The sequence below is a fragment of the Fringilla coelebs genome, assembly GCF_963513975.1.
Source record: "Fringilla coelebs genome assembly, chromosome: 22".
NCBI classification, from domain to species: domain Eukaryota; kingdom Metazoa; phylum Chordata; class Aves; order Passeriformes; family Fringillidae; genus Fringilla; species Fringilla coelebs.
This window is the reverse complement of record NC_140048.1, coordinates 7332392-7353142: the sequence shown is the minus strand read 5'-3', so window position 1 is coordinate 7353142 and position 20751 is coordinate 7332392. Positions and strand designations below refer to the sequence as shown.

Sequence of the window (20751 nt, the reverse complement as noted above, 5' to 3'; positions counted from 1 at the left end):
CCCAGCAGTAAAAAGTTGTGGAGGGGATTTTTGGAATTCTCACCACAGTTTTATCATCTTCCCAGAGCTGAATGGTCCCACTGTTGGAAGTGCTGTGGTGGGAGTTGGGGACTGATGGGACAGGGCAAGGCTGCAGGAATGTGCTTTCCTTGCCACGGATTGTCCAGTACAGCAGGAACATTCAAACCACTGCAAAGATTCATTCTTTGCCCTGTTCTTCCAGAGCTCGTGTGAGTTCCCCTTCCTCGTGTGCTCTTCCTCCAGATTCCCCTTCTCAGCTGTTTCTGATGACTTCTGGATTTAAAACTTGCAGTTATATCCACATGTTGTCCTGGATTGCTGCAGCTCTGTCCTGAGGAACTGTGCCACTGGGGAAAATCCTGTTTTCTATGGATTGTCGTGTTTGGGTTTGGGGTTTTTCTTCTCTAAACATTGTGCAGTGCTCAGAAGCTTGAAATCAGAAGCCACTTTCCAGGAAAACAATGAGTGCTCCTTGCCATGTTCACTGAGAGCTTCTTTCCAAGTGTCCTGAGAGCTCTGGGATCTTGAAACCAGCAGTTTGGACAACTCAGCTTGGACAACAGCAGGAATTTCTGCATGGAAAGGGTGGTCAAGCCTTGGCAGGGGCTGCCCAGCGAGGTTTGGAGTGCCCATCCCTGGAGGTGTCCAAGGAAGGGCTGGAGGTGGCACTCAGGGCTGGGGACAAGGTGGGAATGAGTCACAGCTTGGACTCAATGGCCTTAGAGGTCTTTTCCAACCTCAGTGATACTTGAAATTTGCAGGGAGAGAGAGGAGAGGCCTTGAGGATCAAGCTTTGCTCAAACCAACTGTGCTTCCCAGAATTTCCCAAACTGTCCCTAGCAAAGCGCGGCGGATTCCAGATCAAATTCCTGCAGCCTCTCCTGCTTGGAAGTTGCAGGAGGGACGTCAGGACCAGCAGGACGTGCCCTCACCTCCCAGACCACAGCTGCTTTACCTTCCTATCCACCATCCCTCCCCTCTCCTTTTTCCCCCTGCCTCAGCAGCTCAGCGAGAAGACCGCGAGACGAAAATAAAATAAAAAAAAACCACAAAACAACTCCAAAAACCCAACAAAAAATTCCTTTCTTCCCCAGCCCCGTGGCTGTGCTCTCCTTGCCTGTGCTCGTGTCCCAGAGCCGTGCTCGGGTCAGCAGCGAGCTCACGCTTTTGTCAGTGTGATTAATAGCGCTGTGGATTGTCGTTAATTCACTGGCTAATGACTGCAACTCTGGCCGCTCCCGGAGTAATCGGGTGATGTATGTGGGGAGCGAGCACCTCATGGCAGAGGTGAAAATCATTTCGACAAGTCAAATATTGTCACAGGGAACAAATGGCTCTCCCTGTTAATAAAAATTAATGAATTTTTTTTTACCGCCGGCCCGCTAAATGAAGCCGTGGAGTGAAGGGAGCGGAGTGGAGGGGACAGGCTGGGCGGAATTAGAGCGCTTTATTCGGTGGTTAAAAGTGTAAACATCTTTATTATGGCGGCGATGGGATGTGGCAAGGGGTGGTGGGGCTTTTGTTGGCGCTCACGAGGGGTTTGCTCGGATGCACCGAGGCTTTTGCTGAAAGTTTGGGGCTCCAGAGGGAGAGGAGGCGGGAAACAAAGAGGTTTAGTGGGGGGAAAAAATGAATATTTAATATTGAGAGGTGGTGGATCCCTGCCTTCATGCTTTCTGGCAGGGATCTTTGGCAAAGCCACCTCTGAGCTTGCCCAGGGCTGGCTGGTTCTGCCTTTCCATCAGCTCCCTACCCCGTCCACACCAAGCCCAGCCAGGGACTGGTCCGGTGGGAGGGCTTGGTCTGGTGCCTGGTGGCTTTGGAGACCAGCTGGGAGAGGAAGGATTGGCACAGCAGAGGCAGCAGAATTTTGGGATTCTCCATCCCAGACTGGTACCTAATTACCTGCTAATTAGTGAGCTCTGGCTCACAGGTAATCACAGAAGAGTTTGGGTTGGTTCTGCGAGGAGTTTTAGCTCTGACTGCGCTGGTGAGAAGCGCTGGCTCCTGTCAGTGAGCTGATTTTTGAGGTGCAATCCCTGGAGCAGGTGGCTTGCTCACAGGATTGGGGTGCAGCCCCCCAGCCCCTCAGAATTCCAGGGAGATTGATGGGAATGCTGCTGGAGTCCCTTGGGGATGGGGTTTGGCACCACTGCAGGTGGCTGCACTCCTCTCAGGGAGCTTGGATCACCTCCTGGCCTGCCTTAGCTGTAATTTTTATACTCTTGCCAGGCTGACTGATGAAAATTCTGGTCCTGAGTAGAAAACAAGAGTTAAACAACCCTGCTCTGAGGCCTCGTTTGTATTATCAAACTTGTGAGGGAAATCTTCAAGCAATTCCACCAGTTAAAGTCAGGTATATGAAGAAAAATAACGCTTGACCTGCAAGGGACCTTTAAGGTTCCCTGAGTTTCCATGCATTTGGCTGTGGAGGGAGCAGAAAAACAGAGGGATTAGGGAAGGAAAACACAGGGAATGTTTGGACAAACAAACAAACAAACAAAAGTCCTCAGTGCACTCCTGGAGGGAATGTTGAAGTGCCCAGGCTCCTGTTGCAGCCAGGGCACGGAGAGATCCTGCAGCTTGATTTTTTGGGAGTTTGTGCAGAGCTGCTCTGACAGAGGTTCCCTTGCTGAACACGAGGAGAAATATTTGTGCTACTCAAAAATGCCTCACTTTTCACAGCTGGGTATGGGTGCTGTCTTGGGAGATAAGGACTTTCATATTTTTGGGTGGTGTTTCCTTCAATGAACTGATTTTCCTGTCTGCATTTAATTTTAATGTAAACATATTTGCTGGTGATCCATAAAGCATGAAGTCATCTTGGTGATTTTAATCCGCTTTTTGTGGGTATAATTTTATGGCTAGCAAAGTTTAGAAATGTGTCTAAATCTCTGAACAGCAGCAAAAACTTCCTGCATAAAGGATTATTAATTGTCAGCTAATTGGGAGGGTGATGATCTCTGACTAAACACTAAGGCAAGGTGCTGATTTGTATTAATTGTTGAAGATCCCATTAGGGTGTTAACTCCCGTTTCCTCTAACAGTATTTTGGATATTGATGCTTTTTTTTTTCCCCTTGAGGTCAATTGTTCTTCTGCTCTGTGTGGTAGGGATGGCAAATGAGGACTGGATTCCAAGCAGGACCAGTTTAGAGATGTATAAAAAAATACTGGATTTCCTCATTTATAATTATTCACTTTATGAGGCTGTGGGCATTTTATAAATGCAGGTCAACAAAGAGCTCCTGCTGCAGCTTCTGCTTTCGAGGGATATTTTATGAGTGTACTTGAACACTTGGCATATATTTCATTGGAAAATCCACCCTATTTGTCAATGAGACAGACTAAATTAAAACTTGATTAGGCAATCCCAAATCTGGGTTAAGCGTTACTGTGTTTAAAACCAAATTCTTTGTGGGAGATAAGAAACGAAGAGCCTTTTTTATTTTTGAAAAAAGACTTTGAAAACTCCAAATTTCAACTTTGTGGAATTTCACATACGTCACTCCTGTGTTCAGATTTATAATAAGTGAATATCTGGATGAAAATACTTTTACAGAGATGGACAAATTTGCCTTGCATAATAAATAACACGAGCCAGAGCTGCTCCTCCTGCCTTGCCCTTAATCCCTCCTTTGCCAGAGCAGCTTTGGTGCATCTCTTCAACCATGTGACTGCTCCAAAACCAGGAGCTGAAGAGTTAAGGCACAAATAAAATCTCAAGTTCAGACTGTCAGCTTAGATAGTGCTTAGCAATGGTCGAGGAAAAAAAAAAAAAAAAAAAAAAAAAAAGAGCCAGTTGTGATTTAGAAGAAAAACAGTGAGATTTGACCAATTCCATGGAATACCTTTCTTAGCCCCGGGGCCAGTGGAAGTGGTATATTAACCAAGGAATAGAGCAGAGGAGGAAAAAGGCCAAATCACATTTCTTTGAAACAAAGAGGCTTTTTACCAGGAACAAGCCTTGATAAAAATTACAGTGGCATCGCAAGTCATTTCAGCCGCTCTGCCTGGGGCCATATTAGAGCAGTGAGGAAATAGGGGATGCAGCAGCCCTGAAATACAAATACAGTAGTCCCAGGAGTGTTTTTAGTATAAATAATCCTTTTTTTGGAATAATGTTGTGGCTTTAAATAGGGCCAGGTGGTGGGTGCGACGCCCAGGATCGCTTCGGAAGGAGGAGAGGGAAATGAGAGGCTCTGCCTGGATGTGGGGAGTGCCCTGGGAGAGCCCCAAATCCTCTGTGCTTCCACTGCTGCCCAGAATCTGCTGGAATCAGACTAAAATGAATGGGGATGGATCTGTCAGGCTAAGCCAGGAGGATATTGTGGTGTGGCTGTGAAATGAGGAGGTCTAAAACAACTGTGGAGTCCTCTGGAATTGGGCAAAGTTCCTGTGGAGAGGATGGGATTCTCCCAGGAACCAGGGTTTGTTCACGGTGTTGGGGAAGGATTTTATGGGTTGTCTCTTCCCCCTGCCATTTGTTGAACCTCCCATCTCTCCTGTCCTGCATTTTGCAGACAAACTCTGGGAGCACTTTCTCTGTCAGGAGTGACTTGTAAATAGACTGCAGTGGGGAAAGGCAGGAGGATTAAACACACGCTCAGCTCTTTGTCAGGTTCTTGTTCCCAGAGAGAAAAGAGCACTTGAGTGGCCAGGAGAAAAGTGCCCCAAACAGCAGCTCTGTGGAGGTGCTCCCAGTGCAAACATTTATTGAAATAAATCATTTATTCAGCGGGATGAGGGCAGGAGAAATGGAGAGATCTTTGCAGAGAACAGCACTAAAACCCCCAGCTCTTTCTTGCTGTCATCACTTGGCCAGTAAAAATTCCATTTTTCATAGTAATTAAACATTTCTACAATTATCAGGACACTGGTAGCCAGAGGAAAGGTGTTTGGCCAAGGAAAGGAATTCAGTTCTGCTCCCAAAATATCAGAAACCTCTTCAGCCCAAAATATCAGGAACCTCCTCAGCCCAAAATATCAGGAACCTCCTCAGCCCAAAATATCAGGAACCTCCTCAGCCCAGTGGTGGGAAATGCTTGGTAGACCTCTGAATTTTCCTTATTTACATGGTCAGAATGTGACAGGTGAAATGTGAATTGGCTGGATGGACACAAATGGATGGGTGCAGGCAGAGTCCCAAATATATTTTGGCTTGGTGGGCTCAGGGCAGGCTGGGATGTGTGGTGGCATTAAATGAAACCCAAAATGAGTCAGGGGCTGGCTGTAAAAGCCCAGAGCATTCCATGGGCTTTGGGAGTGAACCCATGAGGAGGGGGAAAGCCATTTCCAGCTGATTTTTGAGCACAATCCTTTTCTCCCAGCTCAGATTTAGTCCGAGGAGCTTCGCCCTTGTGGGTCACAGTGAGGAAAGCAGCCCAGCCCAAAGATCAAAGCTTGAGAGCCCTTTGTGTGCCCTGTGTGGGGCAGAGCTTGGGCAGCCCCTTCTCTTCCAGGAGGGGTTTTCACCCAGATCTTCACTTCCAGGTCTGGGAGAAACATTCCTGGGCCCAACTGAACTTTGAGGCTGCAGCAAAAATGTGTCTTTGAGTGAAAAACTCATTTGTTTGTTCAAAGCTTGGGGAGGACTCGGCTCAGTCACCCAGTGGGGTCTGCACTAAAAGGTCTTGAGCTGGAATGGTTGGATTTGGTTTCACTGATATTGTGAGTTGGAAACTCTCTGGCAAAATCCCTGTGCATTCTGCTTGTGCTGTTTGTCATTAAAGAGTGTGTGAAATAACGATGAAGAATTCTAAAGACTGAATTTAAAAAAACAGGGCTGACCCATTAGAAAATATGGAAGAAGTTTTACAGATTTTTTTGGCTTTAAAACGGAGGGGTGGTAGTAGAAAAGAGCTTGAAATACAAACATAGAAAACTGGTATGTGTGGACAGACCTGAATTTAAAAAATATCTGTGGGGTGTTCTGAGTGTTGAGGAAAATATGGTTTGCAGAGTGCAGCCTTACTCAGGAGGGCAAAACTAAGATCCAGGATATTTTCCCCCTGTTTTTGCAGAGCTCTGCTGTTTCTTCCCCGACACAAAACCAGCGAGCTTCCCCGGAATCTTTTCTTTTTTGGCCGGGGCAAGGCAAATCCCACTTATCTGGTGGCATTAAAATGTGTGCCTGTGTGTGCCTGTGAAAATAGAGCCCTGCTTTTGACACCCACCTCACGGCTCCGTCCTGTGCCCTGCATTGATTCCCTGCTCCCCTTTCATTCCCCAACTCCGTGGGCACCGTCCCCTTCCATCCCCTCCCTGCCCTCCCTCCTCTCCACCCGCGCCGATTGCGCGCCTCCCGTCAGGAAGTGGAAATTGTTATCGATTAATATTAATATTTGGCTTGTTTGTGAAAATGCCTCTCCCCTCTGCTATTAATCTGCCCTGTTAATAATGCCAGCACTCCTGTTCGGGACCCTGGGGAAGCCACAGTGAGCGGAATGACAATGAGACGGTGACAACGGCCCCAAAGGCTGCGCTTGGCAGAGCCGTGAATTCCAATGGCGAGGGCTCCTTTTGGAGGCTCACAAACGCTTTATTCTCGCTCCATGGCCTGACATCCAGCACCGAGAGAAATCTCCAGCACGGGCTGGTGGTTTTTGGAGGGCCAGCCCGAGCTCATTTCTTTATTTATTCTAACTAGGTAGCGTTTCTCCCAGCGGAGAATTTCCTCGCGCGGTCGTTTCCAAAGTTCCACTTTGCTGCGTTTTCAGCGGGGTTGGAGCCTTTCTATAGATTTTTAAAGGGGAGGGATTTTGGAGGAAAAATAAGCAAACCACTGCAAGGCAATGAGGATTTTTCTGCACCGAGTGGAGCTTTTCTCCAGGCTTTCCTCTCTTCCTTCCCTGGATTTTTTTTTGCTGTTGTGTTATTGCTCCCCAAATGTTTGTTACCGCTCTGGTAACGCACTGTACATATCTCCTGACACTTCACTGGAGCTTTTATCTCAAAAATAGTTCAGAGACAGAAATCCCAAAGGCTGATATTTTTTTTTCCAGCTCCTTTAATAGTAAGATAGCAAAGCTTCTTGTTGTTTTGTTTTTTGTTTTTTTTTTTGCTTAAAAGAACCAACTTTGTCTACTGCATCCAAATATGGATCAAATCAATATTTGGACGTAGCACAAATTGTAAAAATGTCAGCTTGAATTCAAATGTAGAACAAAATTGGGGATTCAGGGTGATCAGGTGAAGAGAAGTTACGGACAACAAACAGAAACAGCAACATTCTCTGCAGAGTTTGATTCTGAAAGGATCTTATGTGGAAATATTTTTGATGCCTGCTTGAACCAGACTTTTACTGGAAATATAATACTGGCATTTAGAGCAGAGTAATTTGGACACTTTCCCTGCTGGTTTTACTAGAGGAAAATGGGTATTAAGGAACACACTGAAATATTGTTTCGAGCTTTATTCTTCATTTCTGCCAGCAGAAATCCCTTAATAAAAGAAAACACTTAATTTTTTTTTTTTTTTTGCTTAAAACCAAAGGTACTTGAAATCCTTAATACCTGTTTTACTCACAGCCAAGTTCTGCAGCAACTGCTTTTAGAATGTTTATTGAAAAATGCACCCGATTAACTCTGCTCAGTCCTCATCTGCTCTCGCTGCTCCTTTCGGATCTGCTTTCTGTTTCTTTTTAATAAAAGGACTTGAAGCTGCCTCGAGAGGAGCAGCTCCAGCTAAGGCAAAGCAGGGCACAAACGTGAAACTTGAAAAATGAATATACAAAGGAAGCACGGGAAAGGGGCTGCCTTTCCAAGGGTTTAATTTTTATACGAGTCCTTCTTCCTTTTCCCCGTCCTGCCTCCCCCCTCCTGCCTCATCCCTCACTGTCTCTGCAGTACTGAGTATTCTTCAGCAGAAAATTGGGTTTTTCACATGTTCTGCAGCAGTTCTGCCTCAGCCAGACCCAGGGAAATTCCATGTATTTTGTCCTTAAACTCCAGCTGCAAAGATTTGGGCAGCAGAGGCAGACTCGGCAGTACCTGGGGCAGGTTCCTGTGCTGGGAATGCTCAGAGCTCGTTCCTGTCTGGAATCTTACACAGGGTTGTGCTAAAACTTGTGGCTCCTCCAGATTTCATTTCAATGGCAGCTATAAATAAAAATTTCCATGTGTGGCCTGGCAGATGGGAGCGTTTGGGGCTGTCACTGGGCTCCAGGGAGCTTGGCCAGCACAGTTTGGAGCAGCTCGGTCACTCAGGGAAGGGTTCCTGATCACTCACCTCCAAAATCCTTTTCACCCCATCAGCACCTTCCTGCTTCTTGAGCATTCCTAAAATCCTGTGCTTTGTAGTGTGGAAGAGAAAGAGAAATATTTGTATTAAAGGAAATAGAAATAGTTGTAATAAATTTTTCTATAAATCCATTTCCCACATTCCTGTTTTAAGGGCAACAAGCTGAGAGTGGAGTTAGGGTGTCTGCAGGAGCTGGGCTGGTGGGTTTGTTGTGGGATCAGCTCAGATCTGACCGAGTGCCCAACAATTTCAGGTTGGCAGGGTCTGGATTTTCCCTACTGAGTGGGGTTGAACTTGTCAGCTGGACCAAGCTGTGACCTGTGCCTCGCTCTGTCACAGCTGTGCCACCATTCCAGGGAACAGGGAAGACCACATTTCACCCACAGCCATTTTGATTGTCCCTAATTCCTTTTACTTGTAGCATTTTGGGTTTTCTCAGGTGCCAGGGAGCTGTGAGAAGCTCTGGATATGATTGATCTAAGGAAAAAAAAGAATTATTCCTCAGAGAAATAATCTGAGGTGCTTGCTGTGTCCGTGTCATGTTAAAGGCACGAGATTCAGGAGAATCCAAAGGGGTGAATACTAGAATTCCAAGCTTTGAGTATCTCTAGACATGCTCAGAAAAGTTGGCAAAACCACAGTGAGTTGTAGCAGAAGTGCCCAATGAAGTGAAAAATTGAGTAAAGGTTTGTGTGAGCAGCCCCATTTCTCAAAGGCACAAACAGCCCCTGTGACATTCCCTTGGCACTGTGGCACGGGGGCAAAACCACTTCCCACTCGTGGCCACTTCCCTGCCTGGATATTTATTGCCCAAGCCTTATTTCAACTGTGAAATTGGTGAAAATGAAGGGGTTTTTGTGAGTGAACAAAAGAGATAAAAATGACATTTTCCATTTAAAGCAGAATTTCCTCTGGCTCTGGCAGCAGCCGGAGGTGATGGGGGAAAGCTGTCAGAGCATCCTCTGCAGTCTGAGGAGCTGCTCGGGGGGATCCTCATGGCCAGGCTCTGCTTTGGCTGCTGGATGTGTTGATTTCAGACCAGCAAACGTTGTAGATCCCAGCACAGCTCGGATGGAGGTGGAGGAGAAAGGTTCTTGCGATGAATGGGATGAAGAAATTGGGTGGTGGGCTTGAGAACCTTAAACAACTGATTGATTGTGGTCCTTTCCTTTCAGCATTCTCATTAATACTGCCCAGGGATGAGGGAAAAGCCATTTTTTATCACCTTGAAGCATTTAATGCTTCAACCCCATCCTTAATGGAGGAGGAATAATTCCTCTCATGACATTTTGTCACTAATTTCTATATTTTCTGGCAGAAGTATTTCATACCAATTTCCAGAGAGGGTGTTGCACAATCCTACCCACAAAGGCACTTTTCTTTCATCACACAAGGCTAAGGGAAAGTGTGCCTGGTGTTTGTAGCATCCAGCAGTGAGATCCCCCTGGGAACCCAGGCATTTCCCTGGCTGCAGCTTCAGGTTTGCACCCAGCAGGGAGAAAAGGCTGGGAAGGAAAGTGTGGATCCATGAGGAGGGTGAAAGTTTAGGGAGAATTCTCATTTCTGCTCATTTCATTTGGGTTTTAAAGGACTTAGAGACTCCCAGTGCTCAGGAATGCCAGGACTGGCTCCAGAGCTGATTGACACCAACATTTCCCACCACCTTGAGGAAAAATCTGGATTATTGGGCTGGTCCTGCCGGGCAGATCCAGCAGAGCAGGGCCTGGATTTGGGATTTCCTATTGTATTTCAGCTGTGGCCATCAGGTGGCAATCTGACCACTGGGATCATTCTGTGCTGGAGGCACTTTGGGGTGGGTTCTCCTTGGGCTTTCCAAGGCCCTTTGTGATTTAGGGAGGTGTCTGCCCAGCTCTGGGCTGTGCCTGCTGTCAGCTCCTGCCCTGTGCAGGGCACAGAGGGATGGGAGAGGCTCCTGCAGAATTCCCAGTGGGTTTTGAGCAGGTATTGCTCAGAATTCACCTGAATTCAGGTGAGATGAGCAGCACAGCACCCCGAGGTGATGAAACCTGGCAGCAGCAGTTAAGCACGTGATTTAAGGGAATATTTCCTTCCTGGTTGAGCAGGGCTGGGTTTTGATGAGCTGATCCAGCTCCTATGACCTACAAAGGGGTCAGAAAAATCAGTTTATTTTTGGCCTGAGTCCATAGAAATGGAGACAGAATCATGTCACCCCGGAGTTAGAAATGTAGGTGATTTTGTTCACTGGAAGTGTGAAATAAAGAATCATGGAATCAGGGAATTCCTTGGGTTGGAATGGCCTTAAAAATTATCCAATTCCAACCCCACTGCCATGAGCAGCTCCCACTAAACCAGGCTGCTCAGTGCCCCTCAAGATATTGCTCAAATTTTACCTGCCTTCCTCGCCATCCGTTAGATCAGGAATTGTTTGATTTGATTTGGTTTGCTTTGATTGGTTTGTTCTCTTCCCTGGGGAATGTTTCTAAAGGGAAATCACAGAGCAGGAACCTCAGGATATCCAAGGGCCTGTAAAGGTGGTGTTATGTCCCTCTTTGGGCTGGAAAAGATGCTTGAGGTCTTTCTGTTGAGCCAGAAAATGGAAACAAATCCCAGGGAAGTCCTGGCCTAATTAATATTTTCCTGATAAATTATTATTATTATTATTATTATTATTATTATTATTATTATTATTATTATACACTTAACAAGCAGTTCTAGGCAGCACTGAGGTTTTAATACTCACATATGATTTTAAACTCAGCTAGGAATGAGCTGCAAAGTTTGGATAATGATGTAAAAACCCTTCCAACACCCAGCTAATCCCTAAGGAAAAAGCACCTGTTGGTCTGTGCCTGTGTGGTTCCATTCTTAGCTACAAAGTCAAAGTTCTCTGTGAATATTTGTATTTTCTACTCTTCTGCTTGGATATTTCCTTTGGGCCTGAGGCAAAGTGTGAGTTCAGTGGGTGCCTGGCATTGGCCTCCTTGCTTAGAAAATAAAAATACCTGGGTCTCACACAAACGTGGAATTATCCAGGTCGGTGAAACTCAAGATTGTGCTGGTGATCAGGCACTGCAATTAATTCTTGAGGTGTCCTTTAAATGTTCCCAGCGAAGAAGTGGAAGAAGCTCTTTGCAATCTGTGAGTGTAAAAAACACTCAGTCAATTTTAGATAATTGGGCATTTCCACAGCAGAATCAGATATCTGACAACAACCACCATAATTAAAGCAGGAATAATGACAACAACGATAATAAAACCAATAATAACCATATTAAACCCCAAACACAACAAACCCACCCCAAACCCTAACTCATTATTTCCCCTACCACCCTTCCCTTTACCATCAGCCTCGCTTTTGCTTTCATTACAGCAGCTAAATAGATTATTCATGAGGTCTCTCACCACCACTAAACCATCCCTCTCTTTGTTGCCAGCCCCTCATTGGTGTCACACAGATTTTCAGCGTCTGCCCATATCTGATTATCTGTGGAAACAACCTTTCAATGAGCCTTTTTATCCCCTCCTTTCGCCGGGGAGCTTTCAGGGACTAATTTTAGTTTCATGACAATAACAATAAGGTCAAGTTGTATTTCTGTGCTGCTTTTCACCCAGGCAGGCATTCCAGAGGGGCAGATGTGGCACAGGGTGGTTGTCACTGTTGTCACCACGTCCGGCTCTCCAGGGCCCCCCAGCTGAGTTGGGATGGAGCTCAGGAGAGCTGGGGGTTGTTCCTAGAAAATCAGATGTTCTCTGCTTTTTTAAATTTTTTTAAATGTGTTTTTTTAACTTAACCAGTTGTGGAATATTTGGGGTAAAGCCGAGAGGAGCCGCACAGGGGAGAAGGGGTTCAGTGGGGACAATCTGGAAAATTCTGTGGAATAATCAATACTGAGCCCCAGCTGTTGGATTTCCCCCAGAATAAACACAACTTGTGGAGGAGATCAGCTCCCTCACCTGTGGGGCTGGAGAAAAGGAGGCTCAGGGGGCTTTTTCTCCCCAGTTCCAAGGCAGGAGGGTGCAGCCAGGTGGGGTTGGGCTCTCAGGGAACAGGGACAGCACAAAGGGAAATGGGCCATGGGAGGCTCAGCTTGGACATCAGCAGGAATTTCTCCATGGAAAAGATGCTCAAGGCTTGGCAGGGCTGCCCAGGGAGGTTTGGAGTGCCCATCCCTGGAGGTGTCCAAGGAGGTGACACTTGGTGCCCTGGGCTGGTGACAGGGTGGGATCAGTCACAGCTTGGACTGGATGGTCCTGGAGGTCTTTTCCAACCTCAGTGATTTTGGGATTCTGTGAAATCCATGAAAAAAGGGCCAGGTTTGGGCACAGCACAGGTTTTCCCTGGCTGTTAATCAGTGCTGGGTACAATTTGTTGAACTCAGCACTGAGGAACCCAACGTTCCCACACCTGCCTGGCTGGGATTCAGCTCCCACAGATGGCACCTGGAATCTCTGGTATCAGACCTATCACGACCTGAAATTGTTGTTCCATTGTCATTTCATGCCTCTTGCCAGTCCCTGGTCATTTAACAACTGAAAAAAAAACCATATTTACCTGTCTTTTGGTGATTCCTCTTGAAATATGAGGTCAGTCAGAGGAAGGATCAGCTTCACTGTTGATTAAAATTTAATCAGTACTGCCCTGCTTGTCCCATAGAATAAATTAAATTAACCATGTTCAGTAGTAAGGTATCTTTATACTATCCTCTGGAAATTTTCTCAGGTTGTGCTCCAATAAACCCAGTTTTGCTCTTCAACTCAGTTGGAATTCCTGTTCCTTAAGTGCAAAAGAGGCTAATCATAGAGCAGAAAATAATTTGACTTGCTAATACCGGGTGAGAAAACACTTACTGCAACCACAAATATTTTCAGGATGATGGAGTATCTCATGTTCATGAAAGCTTGGTTCTGGTGACATGTTTGAGTAGGGAGGGCTGCACTTTCTAGCAGAGGAAACCCATGTCAACTGCAGCAGGCAGCTCCCTGTTCTCCTCCAAAAGCTGGAGCAAAAAAAAAATCTTGGCAGAGGAATCAAAATCCTCCTCTTTAGTCGAGTCTGCCACCGGGTTTCTTAGGCATGAACTTCAGAAAATCTTTATTAGGCATTAAAAAAAAAAAAAAAAGAAAAAAGAAATAGAGGGGGAGATGTGTCTTGCAGACAGAAGGTGCATTCTGAGCTTAGCAAAGAGATGATTTATAAACACCTCGAGCCATGCTTCTCCAGCTATTCTTCCCTGATGGTTCCTAGCTGGGAGCCAGTGAAAAATGTCATTTTGGTGGGGTGCTGCTCCCCCCTGGTGCCATCAGGAGGGGACTGTGCCCACAGAGCGCCGTTGTTGGGTTTGTGTCGTGGTGGGAGCTGCTGAGCACGCCCTTGCTGCCTCCTGGGCAAACCTGCTCCCAAAATACTCCAGCTACTTCTGTGGGGTGACAAATTGTGTTTTTCTTTTCCCCCTTTCATGTTTTGCTCCCCCACCACCACTGGGTTTTTTTTTTTGCTTTTTGGAGGAGAAAGCTCTGTTTTCATTACATGAATGGCCTGGCTTAGAAATTGATTCCCCTTGGAAAAATCCCCAAACTTTGTTGCCCTCTGTGTATGCAGGGTTTTCATTTCAGGGCAAGAGGGAATTGGCTTCAAAGTGACAGAGAGTAGGGCTGGATTAGAGATTAGCAATGAATTCTTCCCTGGGAGGGTGGAGATGCCCTGGCACAGGGTGCCCAGAGCAGCTGTGATCCCTGGAAGTGTCCAAGGCCAGCTTGGAAAGGGCTTGGAGCACCCTGGGACAGTGGAAGGTGTCCCTGCCATGGCAGGGGGTGGCACTGGATGGTTTTCAGGTCCCTTCCAAGCTGAACCACTCCAGGATTCAGTGGTGACAAGGCAGTGATGCTCTGTTACACCTGCAGGGGTACATGGCTGAGCTGCAGCTGGGAGCTCACAGCCACAGCTGCTGGAGTGGGACACACTCAGCAGGAACCCCAAACACTTCTTGCCAAATTTGGATTTTACCCTAATTTATTTTTGGTTTTTCATTTCAGGGCAAGGGGGGATTGGCTTCAAACTGACAGAGAATAAGGCTGGATTAGAGATTAGCAAGGAATTCTTCCCTGGGAGGATGGAGATGCCCAGAGAAGCTGTGATCCCTGGAAGTGTGCAAGGCCCATCTTTTGATGATTGCCCTTTGAAATTTTGATACCCCTTTTACAAAATGCACTGAGCCAGTTAAAGCAAGAAGTGGCTAAAGAGAACCTCAGCCACCTCTTGTGTGGTTTTTTACCCTTCTTTCCAAAACTGAGGTTTCCCCGAGTAACTCCCCACCCCCATTACCTGAAGGATTTAAAAATCAGCAGAAATCCCTTTTGAGTTCACTTCTTGGGCCACAAAAACCGAGGTTTTGGAAAGAAGGGGAAAAAAAAGCTCTGCAGACAGCAGAGAACCCCTGATCCCACAGAACCCAGCAGGCTGCAATGAGCCTCACCCCATGGCGATCAGCCCCTTACCTCAGCTCCACCCGAGCTCCTCCAGGGAGGTTTTGACCCTTTTAGAAGAATTTGAGCTCGGCTTAGCCAAACTTTGCCCCGGGGGAGAGACTAACCAATGTTCACGTGAGTATCTCAGTGTGTTTTGTTCTGCTGTTTCCCCCTTTTAGGTGACAGCGAGATTGTAAATAATATGTACGAGACCGACCCCGATCTCCTTGCTGGAGAAAGCGCAGAGGAGGAAACTGAGGACAGTATAATGTCCCCCATCCCTGTGGGACCTCCGTCACCCTTCCCCACCAGTGAGGACTTCACTCCCAAGGAGGGCTCACCCTATGAAGCTCCCGTCTACATTCCTGATGACATTCCAATCCCACCAGATTTTGAACTCAGAGAATCTTCGGTGCCAGGGGCAGGGCTAGGGATTTGGGCCAAAAAGAAGATTGAAGTTGGGGAAAGATTTGGACCCTATATGGCAGTACAGAGGAGCACATTAAAGGAAACAAACTTTGGATGGGAGGTAAGCGTGCGGAATGTGGGCACCACGTTCCTTTGTCTTCTCTGCCGAGCGTTCCTGGTGGCCTGGGGACAGAGGTGGTGACTTTGCTGACGCCGTGTTTCCCCACCCCCTGTTACCTGAAGGATTGAAAAATCAGCAGAAATCCCTTTTAAGTTCACTTCTCAAGCCACCAAAAAACCCCTGCTCGAGCGCCGTTTTGGAAGTCTGGTTTTGAACGGTGTCGGGTCACTTCATCAAGCGCTTGTCATTTCCAAATTGTGTTCGGGAGTTGTCGCGTGGAGGGAATGGGATTAATCCCATGTTTGGTGGTTGGGGGTGTTACCTTTGACTCCCAGCCCGTGTCAGCAGTGCAGGCATTATTAACTGGGCAGGGGAAAATAGCATGTAGCCATTAACGGCCCCCGTGTTCTCGAGTTCTTGCGCTGCTAGGCAAAGATGGAGAAATGTGAAAGTCATTTTTTCCCCCAAGAGCTGAACAAAACCCAGCCTTCAGCAGGGAAAAAACCTCTGTCCCACAGCTCCCATCTTATCTTTCTCCCTGCTTTTCTGGGCTTGTCCCAGAAATCATCTTAGCTCTTACACTCTTGATAAGAAAATTTCTAGATCCATAATTATCCTGGAATATTCATTAACAGTGAAGTGTATCCTGGGATTTCTGCTCTGGGCTCACAGTGCTATCCCATTATCCAATACAAAATTCCTTCTCTCTCCCCCAGTGCCCATCCCAACATTCCATCCCCTGCTGCCATGGGAGCTGCTGGCTCTTGTCCTGAGGAAGAGGCAGTGGGAGCAGGATTTTGTTGTAGGATAGGTGAAGTTTACCCCAAAAAGTGGGAGCTGAATTCTCCCTCATTTTACCCTGGGTGGAGCAGTCACCTGCCCCATTTTCTCCATCAGCCACTACTGGGGGGAGCTGGTTCACAAAAATCCTGGAGGATTTACAGGGTGGGAAGCAGCTGAGGGCTGGAGCTGTGAGGTTTTCCCAGGAGCAGGCACCAGTGCAGTGACAGAACCCTGTTTTCTCAGAAACAGAGGTCAGAAAGGGCAGGCTGAAGCTTTAACAGTTTTCATTTTCTCAGATTTTATTTGCACTCTTGATTGTGAAGTCAAAAATCAGTGAGCAGTGAGACCCAGTGAAGCCCAGAGAAGCAGCTCCAAATGTTTTTGTTTTGTTTACTTTTCAATGTGTCTGAAGTGCAGGAAACAGCAAAAACCTCCCGTTTTAACAACAAAACTCAATTGTGTTTTGTTGCTGTGCAGTAGGAAGTGTCTGAAGAGCTAAAATCAGAGTTTGGTTGAATGACTGAATGGAGAGTTTCCTTTTCCTTCTATCCTAGTGCAGGGAAAAGAGGGTAATTCAGCTGAGTTTGGATCCCCCTCTCCCCTCCAATGACATTTCGCAGAAATTCCCCTTGGTGTTGGCTTCAATTGTGAATATCATTGCAGAATATTTGATTGGTAGCATTGTATGAGCTTCAAAGAGTGAGGGTTTTGGGGAGAAAAATCCCTTTTATTTCACTGGCAATACATGGGCTGGTTCAGGGGGGCTGTAGGTGTGAGAAGCTCAAGATTGCTGAGGAAGGTATTGATCACTTCCAAGTGTCTCTGAAAATAAGGATAATTTTCCTCTAGGAATATACCAGATTAATTATTTGTAGGCTGCAATGTGAAAGATGAATCCTCTTTTTTCTTTTTTTTTTGGACCCAATCATTGATAGGTGGCATCTGTTGTTTCAATGCATATTTTTGTTTGTTATTTTGTTTAAAGGCTGATTTTTAGGAACCAAGTGCAATCCTCATTGGCTGGCAGGAGTCAAACGGTGCAAACCCTTTTTTTCTCTGACCTTGGCAAAACATTGTCCTTGCATTTCATAATTCTGATAAAAGCTGCTATTTGCACTCATGATTCTCAGAAAGGTTCCTCACATCCCCACTGCTCTGATAGGAGCAGCATTTATCAATTCCCGTTGACTTTGTGATACTGTTTGTTTTTGTCGTGTAATTGAGCAAACTTTCCCTCTCTGGGCACTTCTCCTGTTCCAGCAGTGCTCCTTTGTCCCCTGCTGTGGCAGGGACATTTCACACCTCAAAGGAAGGGCTTTGTCCTCCCTCAGGTGTCCCCAAACCCACCCCAACACTCTCTGCTTGTCCTCACAGACACCTCTTGAATTTTCCCGTTCCTCAGAGTGTTTAAGGACATTTCAGGGCTCTGCTTCCAGAAAGAGCCTTCAGAATTTCATTTGGGAGCAACATCCATGAATCCCTTCATGTGCTGGACAGGAATTCATGAAATAAGCTCTGTCTGCTGGGTGTTGGTGTCTGAGCCCTTCCCTTGGGGTGGAAGGCTGGGAAAGCCCTGAGATGTTCTTGATGTTCTGAGATGTTCTGATGGCAAATTGGGAACTTGGGATGCTCTAAGCAACTCTGCCTGATGGTAAATTGGGAAATTAGGATGTTCTAAGCAGCTCTACCTGATGGCAAGTTGGGAAATGGGAAATGGGAACTTGGGATGTTCTAGGCAGCTCTGCCTGATGGCAAATTGGAAATTGGGATGTTCTAAGCAGCTCTACCTGATGGCAAATTGGGAACTTGGGATGTTCTAAGCAACTCTGCCTGATGGCAAATTGGAAATTGGGATGTTCTAGGCAGCTCTACCTGATGGCAAATTGGAAATTGGGATGTTCTAGGCAGCTCTACCTGATGGAAAATTGGAAAATGGGAATTGGGAACTTGGGATGTTCTAGGCAGCTCTACCTGATGGCAAATTGGAAATTGGGATGTTCTAGGCAGCTCTACCTGATGGAAAATTGGAAATTGGGGTGTTCTAGGCAGCTCTACCTGATGGAAAATTGGAAAATGGGAATTGGGAACCTGGGGTGTTCTAGGCAGCTGTACCTGATGGCAAATTGGGAACCTGGGGTGTTCTAGGCAGCTCTACCTGATGGCAGATTGGGAAATGGGAACCTAGAATGTTCTAGGCAGCTCTACCAGATGGCAAACTGTGAAAAGCCCTGAGATATTCTAAGCAACTCTACCTGATGGCAAATTGGGAACTTGGGAACTTGGGATGTGTTTTCATCCTCTTCCTAAAATTGAGCAGGCAGTCATTTCAGCAATGACTGAAAAAAAGGGAAAGGGGAGGAGTTTTTTGTCACCCAGGAACTTGTTGGCTTTTGCTTCCATGTGCTGTTTCTTTCAGTGGTGATAAACTCAACAAATCTGAGATTTGTAGGATCACAAGGAAAATTCCTTCTGCAGTTTAACACAGGTGTTTTTTGGTCAGCATTTCTCTGGAAGTTGTAGTTTTGTCATGCAGTGACTTGTGGCTTGAATGCTGGTGTAAGATTTCCACACAACTCCTTGTTATGGCCAATTAGAATATATTCCATTTGAATTGCCTCTCATATTAGAAATTTATTTCAGGGATGATACCTGTTCTTCACACCCAACCTCTTCTCTATTCGTATTTCTCAATTAATTTCCTGTAATTTATAGTCTTGATAATCCCACTTTTGTGCACACCTCACTCCCCAAACTCTGAAAACTTGGTCTTTGTGTTTGTTTGTTTGTTTTTAGGAGTCATCAGCTCCTTAATTTGAACAGTGCTTCTGCCTTTGGCACAAGAAGTCCTTGCCCTTCATCACAGGAAATTTAGTGTCAGGCTTTGACTAAACTGGGAGTTCACTGGAAGTGGAATTGGCTGCAAAGTGGTCATTCCTCAGCACCATCTCATTTTGCTAGAAAAAGCTGATTTTCCTGTCATAATTAATGTCTGTTCCTTCTGATTTCTGTGTTAAAAAAAGAAAAATCAAATGGCATTTTGGGACTTGGAAAAGGTGCTGCTGAGGGCTTTGATGTGAGAGTGGATCTTTCTCTTCTGCCCAAGGATTTCCACTGCAGAAAGAGCTTTCTCTTTTCAAACTCCAGTGAGGAAAGATTTGTGAAAATGAAAATGAAAGAGGGCAGTGAATTGTACCTCAAAGTCCTCAGGAAATTCAGTGTTTGTTTCCATCTGAACTCCTTGCAGGTGTAGCCTGGTGTTAGTTGCTGAAACTTCCAGAGTCCCTCATAAATACCCAAAACATCCATGGCAATGCAGAATACTGTGTTTTATCTTGAAGAAAACTGCCTAATTATCTTTATTATTGGTGTTTTTCCTTCCAGGCAGAGAGGAGGGCTGGGTGCTGATGGTTTGAACACGTGTCCTGCCTTATCTGCAGCCCAGCCTCATATCTGGCCTCCTGCTTTGCTTTGTGGGATATGTTATAAAAAATATTCTTTGAATTAAACCACACCTATCATTCAAGGGCTTTTTTGGACACGGGATGGCAGCGAGTGATTCACTCTCATCTCATAAAAATAAATAAGATGTGTCAACCCTGGCCCCCAGCCCCTCCCAGGGATGATTCAGTGCAGGACCTGTTGGGTGATTTCCCTCATTCCCTGACACTGCTGATGGTGTCATTTCACCTTTTTTTTTTAATTTTTTTTTTGTGTGTGTGTGCCTTGAAAGACACCACCTAAAAGCCCTGTGATTATTGAGTGTGACCTGATTGCATTTCTCCTGCTCCCATTGCCCTCCTGCCCGCTGACACCGAGCACAGCACTGCCAGCACCCCGAATAAATCAGGATATTTTTGTGCTTTATGGCCTCTGGGAGCTGAGGAAAATGAAAATAAAATAATTACATAATGATTTCCATGGCTTTAGAGAAATAATGGTATTTATCACGGCGCTGGTAATTTTCCTAATTGAGAGGAGAATGGGGATCTCATCCTGGGGGGAGATTTAGCACCTGGATTGAAGCAGTCATGATTTTAGCTCAGTTTGCTTCACAGGATTAACACCACTGATAAATGCAGTTTGTTTTAATTTATATTTTAATTTATATTTTAAGAGAGGCTATTTGCTGAAGCACAAAGGCTTCTCTCAGCTGAAGTGTCAGAGCCAGGCTGCTCCTTTACATGGAAAAATTAAATGTTTTCATTTCCTACTTGGGGGATAAAGGTAGACCCTGTCCTGTGGAAGACAAATAACTGGGGAAAAAATAGGAGCCAGCAGCTGAGGATGCAGCAGAGTTCTGGCTCCATGTCTGGGCCAGGGAAAACTGCTGGGTTTTGAACAGACTTTTAAGTGTCACTGACTCATAGCAGTCCAACCTCCCAATTCCTGCAAAATTTAAATTTTTAGCAGGGGGTCTTTTTTATTTTCTCTGCTTTTTTAGAAATACTTCCAAGTGCCCAGGGAAATTTGCTTTATGTGACTGGCCTGAAATGCTGGGAGGAGAATTGTACTGCATTTCCTTGAATGCAAAAAATAATAAAAATACTTAAATATTAAAAATACTTAAATATTTAAAATACTTAAATATTTAAAATATCTTCCAAATTAAAATATATTTTTAAATTATCTTCAAACTATTAAAAATAGGCCTTTAAGCACTGCATGAGCTGTGATGGTTTTGTGATGTTTCCCAGCCCAGATCACACAGGGATTCCTTCATTTCCCTTGAAA

The 20751-nt window shown here is 45.7% G+C and overlaps 1 protein-coding gene across 4 annotated transcripts in view; it reads left to right on the top strand.

The window, feature by feature from the left end:
* The window catches only part of PRDM16 (PR/SET domain 16), a gene marked incomplete at its 3' end in the record, with an annotated part of 301271 nt that overhangs the window by 96266 nt on the left and 184254 nt on the right, over positions 1-20751 (top strand). For all 4 annotated transcript variants that reach the window (XM_084220430.1, XM_084220428.1, XM_084220427.1 and 1 more), the window contains exon 2: positions 14888-15237. In XM_084220430.1, coding sequence (XP_084076556.1) covers positions 14888-15237 — 350 coding nt within the window. The remainder of the gene's footprint in view (positions 1-14887; positions 15238-20751) is intronic.